This window comes from Eriocheir sinensis, unplaced genomic scaffold, assembly GCF_024679095.1.
Source record: "Eriocheir sinensis breed Jianghai 21 unplaced genomic scaffold, ASM2467909v1 Scaffold144, whole genome shotgun sequence".
NCBI classification, from domain to species: domain Eukaryota; kingdom Metazoa; phylum Arthropoda; class Malacostraca; order Decapoda; family Varunidae; genus Eriocheir; species Eriocheir sinensis.
In genome coordinates this window covers 168800-182706 of record NW_026110784.1, presented here as the reverse complement: position 1 = coordinate 182706, position 13907 = coordinate 168800, and the positions used below count along the sequence as shown (strand labels likewise).

Below are 13907 nucleotides of genomic sequence, written 5' to 3'. Positions count from 1 at the left end.
ACAGCATCCACACGAGCCCTTGTCGGGCTCAATCCATTATAAAAGTGACGCATTCAAGAAAGCCGAAACATATGATGAAGCGAAAGCAAATCTCATCAGCCATTTCGGCTCCACATGCAAACAGGGTGCCCTGTCAGTCTTGTTCCGCCTAGCGGCTACCTACCGTCCCAAAATAAAGGCTAATATTGCAGTGGATGACTGTTTAGGCGTCGCGGTGGAGCCTTCACAGAGTTTGAAACCCAATTCCGTCACTCCCCGTGGACTACCGATGAGAAAATGAACCTTGAGGATGTGTGCCGCCTTTTCTCATACTTTATCTTTCTCCTCAATTGCACGGAGACACTCTTCAAAGAGTTACAAAAGGAAGAACCCCTTCCAACAGGTAGAACCCTTTTCAAACACATCAGTCCCTGTCGGGACGAGCCACCAACAGAACCCACATCCTCAGCGGTGAGGGCGTCAACATTCAGAGGGGCGTCCCCAAAGTCGCTCCCGGCCGGAGCTCAGACCCCTAGGAACCGCTCTGCCACACCCTGCGGCCGCCGCCCTTACAAAAGAGGCAGGGGTCGCGGGCGTGGCTATAACACTCAATATTGTTACAACTGCAGAATCACAGGACACCATACACGTAATTGCTGGTACGGCAGCAACACCCAACAGTCAAATCAATATTGTTCCTACCATAAGACATCAGGCCATAACACCAAGGATTGCCGCGCGAGGCCCCGGGGAGGTACCTCGTCGGGGGAAGCCTCGCGCCACGTCTCCCGCAATAACATAGGCTCAGGTACAAAATCACACCAGGTGTGTGGTATTCATACAACACCCCCAACCCGCACACCTTTAAACAAACCAAGTACATCCACAGCTCATTTTGACATTGAAACCCAACCTACGGATGTTGAAACCACTACCATGAAACACCATCGCCTCGCTCTTTATCCCCAATCCTCCCTTGCCATGACTGTCCCTGCTCAGTGTAATGGTCACCAAATTAGTGTTTTCATGGACACAGGGGCATGTCCCAATATCATAAACATCGGAACATTGCGTGCCTTACATGACGCAAAGACAACCTTGGTATTGGAACCTCCCTGCCTAAAATTAAGTGGACTAGATGACACATCATTTAAAGTAGTTGGACACACCCCCTTGTCTATCCAGTTGGCTAACTCCCTGTCCCCGATTACAGCCACCTTTCATGTGTGTCATGGTTTGAATATCCCAGGTGATATTCTTTTGGGTCTTCAATCTATACCGGAACACTGCTTATCCCTAGCTCCAGCAGAAGATTGTGTTTACCAACATGAAACACCAATTAGGACACTCACGGCCCCAAAGCCATTATTGTGCACTTCTCCCTCCGCCGATGGAGAATATACTCATCTTTCTAGCGTGGCCCAGCGGTCACTGGTTGATAATTCATCTCCAGCAGTGCATGTTATTAAGGAACAAAGTGCATCATCCTCCAATACATTACCTCCCTCTCCCTCTTCTTCCTCTTCGCAAGAGCATTTAAGGGTCCACGGCGTTCTGGCGAATGACGTCACGTTAGAAGGACGTGGATCAGCTATGCTTCAAATGCGTCTTGCTGGTATAAGTGATGAATGTGAGGCTATCTGTATGAGTGAGAGCTTGAAGATGAAAGCCATGACTATGGAGGATGCACTTTGCAAAGTAGATAAAAGTGGTCAAACCTTCCTAATATTGCACAACTCATCCCCATACGTACGCAAGTTCCGTCAAGGGACATGCGTCGTTGACTTTGAAGTTCTACCTGAACGCATAGGTAGCGTACAGGAATCAGAGATCATCTCCCCCTCTGAGATCTTGCGGAGTGATCATCATAAACAAATCGTAAATGATTATCTAGCTACTCATCTCGAAGATCTGGCTTTTCCAGAAGCAAGGGAGAAATTGCACAACCTACTAGAGACATACCACTCCATTGTCAGTCTGCCGGATGATCCTATTGGATCCACAAATGTCTACCTTGCAATCACAAATTTTAAATTAGTACTGCAGGACACATTTACACTGCTCAGAGACGTGTTAGATGGTGTTGTAACCCCTTCCCTTCTCACCCCTACCGAACTTATGCATGTCATTGATTGGGCCAGAACAGAAAAAGGCTTAACTCCTGTTTTCAGTGAGACCCAGGTTCAATATTATTATCCCTACATGGAGGCAACATTGACTACAGATGGTATCTTAGTGCATATACCCTTTAGGTCGCCAGATATGTTCACTATCTATCACATTCATCCATTCCCTACAGTTGTCAATTCTTCCATCTACCAACTATCTACATCTCATACCACTCTCTTGGTTTCATCAGATTTCATGCACATTGCTTTTCCAGCTGACTTTCATGATTGCCATATCACCCGATTCCAGATGTACCTTTGCCCTGCTTACCAGTACGTCTTTTTGCCTACCAGCACTTATCCTTGTGAGATGGGTCTAGTTAGAAACTCCCCAATTGAATCTCTGTGTGTTTTCACCCCAGTCGAGGATACCACCATCTTCCACCTTAGAGTGAAACCCTGGCGGTACTTCTATTTCCATCATTCAATTGCTCTTACAGTCACTTGCCCTGGATCCCGACCTAGCAACACCGCTGTCCACGGCTCCTTTGTCATCTTGGAGGCCTGCAGTCTCACATCCCACAACCTGACAACTAAACAATCTAACCATCTATTGCTCAACCAAACCTTTCACCCCTACAACTCAAACCCTTACACCCACTAGGAGACACCTTACCCAAACTCATTGCACCAAACATCACCCTACAACCCATTTCATCTCTCACCATATGGCCAGACCTTCGCCCCGACACTGTATACCCCATCCTCGCGTCACTGACTACAGTACTCACGCTCACTGTGATCCTAGCTACCCTACTCATTTGTGTCTTCCACCGCCGCTACGCCTTCCTGCGTCGAGCCATCCTCCAGCGCACCTTACAGCCAGCAACGGCATAGACCATGTTCCCATTGTCCTATAATATCTTTTTCTCATTGAGCATAAATATCTTCATATGCCATTTATCCCTAACCCGAGGACAGGATAATTTCTTTACAATAACTAAATAACATGCAAGTCCTCTGTGATATGTATCTATTTGCCATTTCTATATACACCTATATATCCATATACCACCATTTTTTTTTCTTCCATATTTTAACTTAACTAAACCATGTATGTATAACCATACCATTTAATACATGATCATGATAGTATTTTCTATTATATATTATTTCTCATATTATATTTCGTTAATAGCTCATTCTCCCGGGAGTTTAGATATTAGGAATTTTTTTTTGTGCACTTGTCTTTATTTGTTTATACACCATTACTCTAGGTAATGTACCCATGTGACAATTGTTTAACTTACATTTAACTGCTATTTGTCCCTTATGGGCTTATAATCCTGTAACCCATTCATTATTTTTTTTTTCCATTCCCTTATACTGTGTACTTCCTTTCTCGTCTTCATACTTTCTATACCTCATTTGGCCCGGCCATCCTTGTACATAGAGTTTTACTTTCATCGTGGCGTGGGCGCCACGCTAGCCTGACCGAGCATTGTAAACATGTAAATATTACTCCTAAATATCTATCCGTTTCCACTTCTTCTCCCTCTATCTGTATAAATCCTCTTAGACTAGGCAACCTCATGAACGAACGATGACGCACATAGCTTGTGCGGCTGCCGAGGGCAGTCATCATTTCGTCTCGATAGAGTTCGCATCACACGCTCCGTGTAAACCACAAAACCAGTAAAAGGACAATTTAAGCAAAGACTTTAACTCCAAACCTGCTAAACTTATAGACGGGTTAAACCTTTATGGAGTATGTGGTGCTTTTCTTGAGGGCAAAGAGTCGTCTGTTTCCGTCTGTGGCTTTGGTCTTGGAGGAACCTGACTCGCCGCGCTCTTTGTAGCGGATCTTGCAGCTGGTGATGATCCCATTCTGGTGCTCGGCCAGCTGAGGCTCCCAGCAGATGATGAGGCTCTGAAGGGAAAGGCCGTGTGAGGGAAAAAAGTTATACGATAAATTATCAAAATACAATCTTAAAAAGTTTGAACATTGTGTGAGGCCATGAATGCTTCAACTTAACCCCCTGACTGTGGATTTCCTACCAGAAGACCTCACCAAGCTACAGGAATGGAACACAAACCGGCTGCTACAATTCAGTGGAGAAAAATGTAAAGTCCTGCAGCTTGGGAGGGGATATCCTGCGCACCAATGCCACATTGGATACACTCCACTATCCACCACAGAGCCAGGGAAAGACATGGGAGTAAATGTTTTCAGGCTACCAGTGAAGGCCAAATCCGTGCCAATCGCAGCAGACGGGTCAAATATAATGAATGTGCAAGGGTGTAAAATACTGAAACAATGACTGTGCAACTGGTAGAGATGATGTGAAGGAAACGAACAGAGCAGAAAGCTATTTAAAACAGGTTTCACAATGTATCTTTGCCTTGGAAGCCTTCCACAACTCACCCTTGAGCTGGCAGCCTCAACGCTCACATTCTGAGGCTCCTTTGAGGGCACGTCTGAGAAGGTTCTGGCAGTGACCTCCGGGGTGGCGTCTCCCCCGCCATTACTGTTGACGGCGGTGAGCCACACGCTGTGCTCAGTGAACTGGTCCAGGCCTTGGAGGTCATGTGACGTACCAGTGACCTTTACTTCGTGTTCTTCTGCTGACCCAACCTGAGGAGAAAACTACAAGGGAGACAATGGTTAAGATACACACTGGGACTTGTACAAACACACGGCTATGGTCACCCTCTACTCAAAGGAAGGTCACTAATGACACACAAGGATATGGGGAGACTTTTGTTAGGCAACAGAGACTCCACATTTAGCACACAGTTCTATAAGGCCGTCCACACCTGCGTATAGAACATGGTGTATCCCGTGATGGGCGTTTTGGCCAGTACGGGCGGCGACCAAGTGGCCTCCAGACTGGTGGGTGAGGTGGAGACAACTTTCAGACTCTGAGGCGGAGGGCAGGTCCAGGTCCGGCTTGGTGAACACCCGCACCTCGTGTATGGAGGCGCCCACCAGGCCGCCGGAGGTGTGGGCCGCCACCCGCACCATGTAGTTACTCCCGGGACTTAGGTCGCTGATCTGGGTCTTGTATTCATCCCGTCCCTCGCTGGAGGAGCTGCACTCACGTTCTGGACGCGTTCTCTGCAGTGAAGGGAGGAAAGTGATGTGTGAATTACTTACTTTTGATGAAATGTTGTATATGTACTCGCTAAAATGTTATTATTTCTTTATAATCACTGGAATGGCAGTTGGATAACTCTGTATTTGCTAAATACATCTTAACAGTAGTAGTATTGTGTTGAATTTTTTATGCAATAAATATTCCCAGGTTGTGTCCTTTGGTTCTGACCTGAGTGATCCTTCCTGCTTGTAGAGGACTGAGTATCCCAGGAATAATTATTGTGAACAGCATAAAGACTAGTAGGCACAGTGACTGTCAAGGCCCACACCAAGAGAAGGCAAATGATGTAAACAAGCTGTGTCAACAATGAGCAGACATTCTAAGTATTGAAAACAAGGAGTAGTAGTAGTAGTGGTGTGCCTGAGCTGCCCCACTTACTGTGTCTGTGACCTGCCTTGTGCGTGGGTGGTGGCATGCTGCTCCTCCCTGGAGGTGAGCCCAGACAACTTATTATCAAAATACCACAACAAAATAGTCATTCTCGGGTAAATCACATTTTAGTGAGTCAGTAACTCTCAGCACCGGCTTTGATATCTCCAAACTTCAGGACAATCAAATATGAACACATTACTGGAGACGTGTGCTTTGCCCACAGTGTAATCTATGCATTTTATTCAGTCTTCAAGGAATAATAAACACAACAAAGGGTTATGCTTACAGCCATGCTAAGAAAATCACATGCATCAACATCAATAACTTGGGTAATGTACACTTTTTAAAACTGCAGCGTCTGTACCAGCGGCTGCAGCTGCCCTCAGAAACATTGGAATACATTCAGTAACCTTGTAAATGTTTGCGTCTGGGCTTATTAGCAACCTGGAATTATCTGGACTAGTCACTGCCTGTGTCCAATGCAGACAACAATACATCAGTACTCATGAATGCAAACAAAGGGCTACAGTGTGAACAGTGTCTGCCCCGCACGGCACCGCTGCTTACTTGACTCAAGGACACACAGCTGGGCGTCCCCGGCGAGCTGTGCGCCACACACTGGTACATCCTGGAGTACTCCTGGCGCACCAGGCCAAGGATCTGCAGGTTGTTGCCGCTCACATTCTACAGGGAGGCTTGGCATTACACACACCTAACACAACACAGCTGTGTTTTGTGTAGCTATTGACAGACTTATATTTATCTCCCTGCATAGAGCCTTATATCCCTTATCTACTGAAATCCCTTATGTATCTACTTAGAACCTTGTATCCCTTTTCCTTTACTTATCTCTTTAGAACCTTATGCATGGAACCTTATGGATTCTAATGTATCTCTTTACATACCTTATGCATCCATTTAGAGCAGTGGTTCTTAACCTTTTTACTTCCCCGCCCCTTCCAGGAAGTAGTCCTTCCCTCCACGCCCCCTTGCATCTAGCAATAAAATTTCCTTACAGATGTTAAAGAAACTGGCAAGCCCTAAGTAGACTACAGGAAACTGAAGTAATGGCGATACTTTTGCATTTGTTCATAAACTTCTCAATATTAGCCCACGCTCTTGGTAAGAGAATAGCAAATATAATTAGAGAAATTCCTAGTTTTCCCCTAGGGCTCGCACCCCCCCTGGAAATTACTGTGCTCCCCCTCAGAGGGGTGCACCCCCCAGGTTAAGAACCACTGATTTAGGGCCTTACATTCCTTTCCCCTTATGTATGTATGTATGTATGTATGTATCCACCAATCTATCTATCTTATGAATCTACATATCTCTGTCCTTTTAAACCTGTAACAGCGATAAATTTCCACACCGCCACAGAAGTCCGGCTCACCTGAAGGTATTCCGTCTCCACCAGCAGCTCGCCGTTCTTGAGCCAGTGGAGCGAGGGCTCTGGCTGGCCGTACACGCTGCACTCCAGCTCCACGTTCTCCTTCTCATAGGCGAGAGCGTTGGCCGGCTGCCTCAGAAACCTCGGAGCAACTGTCACACAATTTTCAAGCTTTAGTAACTGAGAGAAACATGATGACTGAAGAACACTAAGATTTTTACTATGCCAAACTTTATACACTCAAACCGCAAAAATATTGCTAGTCTTTGTTATTCCATTTTCAACATTTTTACCACTCTAGTAACTGAGAGGAACTTAATGATTGACAAACACTTAAGATTTTTACAATGGCAAAATTTATCCACACAAATCACAAAAAAATATGCAGTCTTTGTTATATCACTGAAAACACTTTAGTACTGAGACAAACATCTAACCTAACCTAACTTAACGATAACTGGCAAATGCTAACCTTTCACAATGCCAAACTTTATATACTCAAACCACAAAGATATGAATAGTCTTTCTTATACCATTTTCAATACTAGTAACGGAGACAAACATATGATCATCATTTCCTGGATGCCTGCTCCTAGGAGCTCCCAGCAGGGGATGGCCATGGCAGAAGAGCTTCCATCTTTCTCTATCCAGACACTCCCTCCTTGCCTGCTCAAAGTTTCTCAAAGATTTTGCCCCCCTCTCCCCAACGTACTCTTGCACCCTATCCCTCCATTTCACTGGAGGTCGTCCTCTAGCATTCCCTCCCTCTATCTCACTCACATACACCCTTCTGGTCATCTTACTCTCCTCCATTCGCTCCATGTGGCCAAACCACTTTAAAGTCTGTCGCTTCACTTCTTCCACCACTCCACACTTCTTCCCTTCACCCCTGTGACACATTCCAAAATGCTCCTACACACTTTCATTACTCATTCCATCCATTCTACTCACACCACAAGCACTCCTCAAATAACTCATTTCCACTGCCTGCACTCTAGACCTCTGACTTTCATTCCAGGCCCACGTTTCACTTGCATATGTGAGGGTTGGTACTATTATTGTATTTCTCAAATCCCTCTTTACCTCCATGCTCACACTTCTGCCATTCATGATTCGTCCCAAAGACCCTACCACCCTTCTTCCTTGCAATGCCCTTTCTCTTATCTCTCCCTCCATACCACCATGCTTACACATAACTGATCCAAGATACTTAAACTCATTGACCTCCTCCATTTCTTCACCATTCAAAATTATTTTGCATTCTTTTTCACATTAAATTCTCACTCTATATGGGCATACAAAATCTACAACCTCACTTCTATTTCGCTCACAAACCATCACTTCACTTCTGTTGACATTTACTTTCAGCTTTCTCCTGTTACAGACACTATCAAAACACTGACCAAATTTTGTAGGTCACTTTCATTTTCTGCAATGAGCACCGTGTCATCAGCAAACAGTATCGAATTCAGTACCCACTTCCTTCCCTCATCGAACAGTCTTACTCCATCTTCTCCAACTTTGCCCTTCATTTCTCTAATGACACCATCCATATAAATGTTGAATAACCCTGGTGACATGACGCACCCTTGTCTTAAGCCCACTTTTATCTCAAAATGTTCACTTGTTTCTCCAGTAATTTTGACACATGCAGATGCATCATCATATAGAGAGACTGTATTAGCTCTAGCTTTTTCCATATTCATGAAGGCAGCGTATAGTTTCTTTCCTTTTACTATTATTTTTTCTACTTCCATCCTGAAGGCAAATATCTGATCCACACATCCCCTTCCCTTCCTGAAGCCTCCTTGTTCTTCACTGATTTTCTCTTCTGTAAGTCTTTGCACCCTCTCTATTATGATTTTTCCATATACCTTTCCGGGTATACTCAGGAGACCTATACCTCTATAGCTCCCACATTCCCCTCTCCTGCCCTTCGCCTTGTAAACTGGGACAGTGATGGCTTTCGTCCAGTCTGCTGCCCCCCCACCATGCTACTTCACATATCTTGACCATCCATTTCACGACTTCATCCCCTATGACAAACATATAATTCACAATCACTAAGATTTTTACCATGCCAAACTTTATTCACACAAAGCACAAGAGTTAACCAGCATCTTCATTCTTTCATCCCTTTCACTGGTAAACTCTGGAACAGCCATCATGTGTCTGTATTTCCTCCTGCCTATGACCTCTACACCCAATATTAACCTCTCATTTTTTTCTTTATAGGAGCAGTGCTTTATTGTTTTCATTGTTTTTTTGCCTTTGAACGCTTTCATTGCTGTAAAAAAATATATATGTCATAGTTTTGTCTCACCTTGGACCTGTATGTGGGCCACGGCGTCGAGCGAGTCCTCCCTGTTCTCCGCCCGGCACCTGTACGTCCCCTCGTCCTCCTCCTGCAGGCCATGGATGTGCAGGCTGCTGCTGCTGGTGCCGCAGAACAGTGTGTCCAGGTCCCTGTTCTCCGCCCGGCACCTGTACGTCCCCTCGTCCTCCTCCTGCAGGCCATGGATGTGCAGGCTGCTGCTGCTGGTGCCGCAGAACAGTGTGTCCAGGTCCCTGAGGAAAGGCAGAAAGGTACGGTAAGCAAGTGAGTTTTGTATCTAATTGCTGTTTGTCACAATTTTTCTTTTTTTACAGTAGAGGAAGCAGCTCAAGGGAAAAAATAAATACCAACAAAAACAGTCCATTACAATAAGCCTGCTGCAACACTTACCTTATATACAGCAATAACTGCAACACACACACACACACACACACACACACACACACACACACACACTAAAAAAAAAGTAATGGGTATATATTTATTTGATTCTGAAATCTCTCCCTCAGTCACTGTTATCCAAGCTCTCAAGACACATCAAAATACCCCTCTCAGTCATCATCATCATTTCATCGACGCCTGCTCCATGGAGCTCCCAGCAGGGGATGGCGACGGCAGAAGAGCTTCCACCTTTCTCTATCCAGACACTCCCTCCTTGCCTGCTCAAAGTTTCTCAAAGATATTCCCCCCCTCTTCCTAACGTACTCTTGCACCCTATCACTCCATTTCACAGGAGGTCGTCCTCCAGCATTCCCTCCCTCTATCTCACTCACATACACCCTTCTGGTCATCTTACTCTCCTCCATTCGCTCCATGTGGCCAAACCACTTTAAGGTCTGTCGCTTCACTTCTTCCACCACTCCACACTTCTTCCCTTCACCCCTGTGACACATTCCAAAACGCTCGTACACACTTTCATTACTCATTCCATCCAATCTACTCATACCACAAGCACTCCTCAAATAAGTCATTTCCACTGCCTGCACTCTAGATCTCTGACTTTCATTCCAGGCCCACGTTTCATATGTGAGGGTTGGTACTATTATTGTATCTCTCAAATCCCTCTTTACCTCCATGCTCACACTTCTGCCATTCATGATTCGTCCCAAAGACCCTACCACCCTTCTTCCTTGCAATGCCCTTTCTCTTATCTCTCCCTCCGTACCACCATGCTTGCACATAACTGATCCAAGGTACTTAAACTCATTGACCTTCATCATTTAATGCGGAAGATTACTTTACAGTTGATCGATCAAAATAGAACAAGAAGAAATCACAATTTGAAGATAAGTGGTAAAAGATTCTCGTCACACGAAGCTAAACACTTCTTCAATCGAGTTGTTAAGGTTGGAACTCTCTACCCTGTGATGTCGTTGATAGTACAACAGTTATGGCCTTCAATAATAGATTAGACAAGTGTTTTGAATCCAACCAGAAACTAAGATATTACTCATTGTCGTAATAACGTTAAGTTATTTCGAATACTGGTGTCCTTGTCCGCTTTTATCGCCCGGTTAGTGGTAGCAGTAATGGTAGTTCTTTCCTCTTTCCTACATAATTTCCATGCAGTTTTTCCATGCTGCATGGTTCTTTTTCATTTCCTGCCAGGTTTGGCTGGAGGGAATGGGGGGGTGGGGAAGAGCCTTCGCCTTTGCTGTCCTTCATCTTCCACCTTTGATTAGATAGTTAGTGTAGCTTGTCACAAACAGCCTCGTAAGGACCAGCAGGTCTGCTGTTGTTTGTTCTTCCTTTGTGTCTTTGTGTTCTTCAAAATTCAAAATTATTTTGCATTCTTTTCACATTCAATTCCACTCTATATGGGCATACAAAATCTACAACCTCACTTTTCAGAAACCATCACTTTACTTTTGTTGACATTTACTTTCAGCTTTCTCTTGCTCTTGTTACAGACACTGTCAAAAACAGTGACCAAGTTTTGTAGGTCACTTTCATTTTCTGCAATGAGCACCGTGTCAACAGCAAACAGTACTGAATTCAGTACCCACTTCCTTCCCTCAATCAGTCAGCCTCTGAAATGATGAAGGCTGAGCACCAGGCAGGGAAGAGAACATTCCAGCAAACTATAATGTAAAAAATGTAAAGCCAATAAAATATTCCTGTGGATTGATGAACAACTCATGATTGTATAGAGCCTGTGGCAGCCAGCAACATAAAACATTTTCTTGTCATGAAAGTGAGCATAAATACTCACTTTAAGGCAGTTCACACAGCTACAAAGAATAAAATACAAAATGAACAACATACATCACAAGACAAAGCCCCTGCTGAGAGTGTTGGCCACACAGTGTTAGGCCTTGGCACAAGTATGAGAGAGTATTAACATGCACAAGGTGTCTTAACCATCCTCTTCCCCGCCGCCTGTGAGGAGAGAAACCAAGCATGAGTCTTGTCAGCCGGGCAGGGAATTGGTCAATGCTATTTGTCATGCCATACACTGCTTGTGGGAATATTTACAGGTTCATCACATGCAGCAAAACCATTCTTCCTTGTTGTTACTAAGGCAAACAGCTGATGTTGAGTTTTATTGTAATGCCTTGAAAACTAAGGACACCTTACCTGTACAAGATACTACAGAGATACTTAGTAGCATAACCACTTTTTAATGTATATGAAACTAGTCCAGAATTCTCCATTTCCTGCCTCTTGAGCCACGAGGCTGGGGAGTAAGGCTCAGCACTGCCCACAGACTGGCTGACCAGCTCAGGGCTCTCTCCAGGGCCGAGTCCTGGCCAGAGTGGGCACCATGGGCAGCCTCCCCTAACCTGAGTCTCCTCTACACCCACCACTGAATGGGTATCACGTATCAACGGGGGCTGTGCCCTTCCTCCCCAGGGGGGGCTCTAAACTCTATGCAGAGATCTGTCACTTATGAGCTTCATGCCTTCTCGGGGAAGGTAGTGACGGACAATCCTGAGTCTATTGTGTGATGAGATCATGGTGAATTACACACACACACACACACACACACACACACACACACACACACACACACATTTCTAACTAACAGGGAAATGAGGACAATAATCAAGGACAAGGTTTCCAACTGGTGCCCAGTGAGGAGTGGGGTCCCACAAGGTTCAGTGCTGGCGCCAATAATGTTTGCTGTTTATATAAATGATATGGTGGAGGGAGTGACCAGCTATGTGAGTTTGTTTGCAGATGATGCAAAGCTATTGAGACGAGTCAATGATGTGAAGGACTGTGAGGCATTGCAGAGGGACCTGGACAAAATATGGGAGTGGAGTGGTACATGGCAGATAGAACAACCTTGGGATATGTAAAAAAAAAGAGTTTGGTAGGAGTGGTAGAAGATGTGAATACAATTATAAGATGGGAAGTGAGATAATATGCAGAGGAATGGAAGAAAAAGATTTGGGAGTGACTGTCTCAGAGAACATGTCACCGGACAAACACATCAACAGGATAACATAAGGACAGCATTTGTGTATTTTGGACGAGGAGATGATGAAGAAAATAATAGTTACAATGATAAGGCCAAGGTTGGAGTATGCAGCAGTGGTCTGGTCTCCTCACGAAAAGAAGAACATAAGAAAGCTGGAAAGAGTGCAGAGAGTGGCAACTAAGGTAGTACTGGAACTTAGTGATCGGACTTACGAGGAGAGACTCAATAGCATGGGGCTCACAACCCTGGAGAGAAGAAGAGAGAGAGAGAGGAGACCTGATAGCGGTGTACAGGGTGGCGAGTGGGGTGGAGAATCTGGACAGAGAGAACCTGTGTGTGTGGAGCGAGAGAGAAACGAGAGAACATGGAGAGTTGAGGGCGACCACGTGTAGGCGAGATGTGAAAAAGTTTAGCTTCCCAAACAGAAGCATTGAGCTGTGGAATGGACTGGAGGAGGAGGTGGTTTGTGCAAGAAGCATTCATGATTTTAAGAAAAAGTTGGATAAGAGGATATGGAGACGGGACAGCGCGAGGGTAGCTCTTTTCCTGTCACAACTAGGTAAATACACACACACACACACACACACACACACACACACACACACACACATAAACACACACACCCACACGGCCCGGTAGCTCAGAGGTAGAGCGTCTGGCTCACAACCAGAAGGACCGGGGTTCAATTCCCCAGCCGGGTGAAGATAAGTTGGGTTTATCTTCTTTCACGTGTAGCCCCTGTTCACCTAGCAGTGAGTAGGTACGCGACGTCAGGCAAGGAGTTGTGACCTCGTTGTCGCGGTGTGTTGTGTGTGAGTGGTCTCAGTCCTACCCAAAGATCAGTACCATGAGCTCTGTGTTCCTCCGTAGGGGAACGGCTGGCTGTCTCGAGAGAGACCCGCAGCAGACCAAGAGGTGAATTACACACACACACACACACACACACACACACAGACAGACAGACACACCCACATCCACACCCACACCCACACCCACACACATGTAAGAAACAATAAAGACTGTAATTCTGCAAGAAGACCTAAACAAGATTTGGAAGTGGACTATGGAATGGGAGATGAAATTCAATGTGAAAAAAATGTCATGTTATGGAAATGGGAAAAAGAGAAGGAAGACCAAAATGGAC

At 45.1% G+C, this 13907-nt stretch overlaps 1 protein-coding gene and 1 long non-coding RNA gene across 7 annotated transcripts in view; one reads left to right on the top strand and one right to left on the bottom strand.

Moving 5' to 3' along the window:
- Positions 1 to 3173: 3173 nt before the first annotated feature.
- The window catches only part of LOC126990072 (neogenin-like), a 33041-nt gene continuing 22307 nt past the window's right edge, over positions 3174 to 13907 (bottom strand). For 2 of the 6 annotated variants that reach the window (XM_050848632.1, XM_050848634.1), the window contains exons 8-13: positions 11605 to 11718; positions 9328 to 9470; positions 7008 to 7156; positions 4905 to 5205; positions 4513 to 4734; positions 3174 to 4017 (exon numbers count right to left, since the gene is read on the bottom strand). In XM_050848632.1, coding sequence (XP_050704589.1) covers positions 4673 to 4734; positions 4905 to 5205; positions 7008 to 7156; positions 9328 to 9470; positions 11605 to 11718 — 769 coding nt within the window. In that variant the 3' untranslated portion in view covers positions 3174 to 4017; positions 4513 to 4672. Of the gene's footprint in view, positions 4018 to 4512; positions 4735 to 4904; positions 5206 to 7007; positions 7157 to 9327; positions 9573 to 11604; positions 11719 to 13907 lie in introns of all 6 variants that reach the window. The other 4 variants (XM_050848635.1, XM_050848636.1, XM_050848637.1 and 1 more) reach the window with 2 other exon arrangements.
- LOC126990073 (uncharacterized) lies at positions 9318 to 9773 on the top strand. Its single transcript, XR_007743983.1, has 2 exons — positions 9318 to 9466; positions 9569 to 9773. It is a non-coding gene; the product is annotated as an uncharacterized LOC126990073 (long non-coding RNA).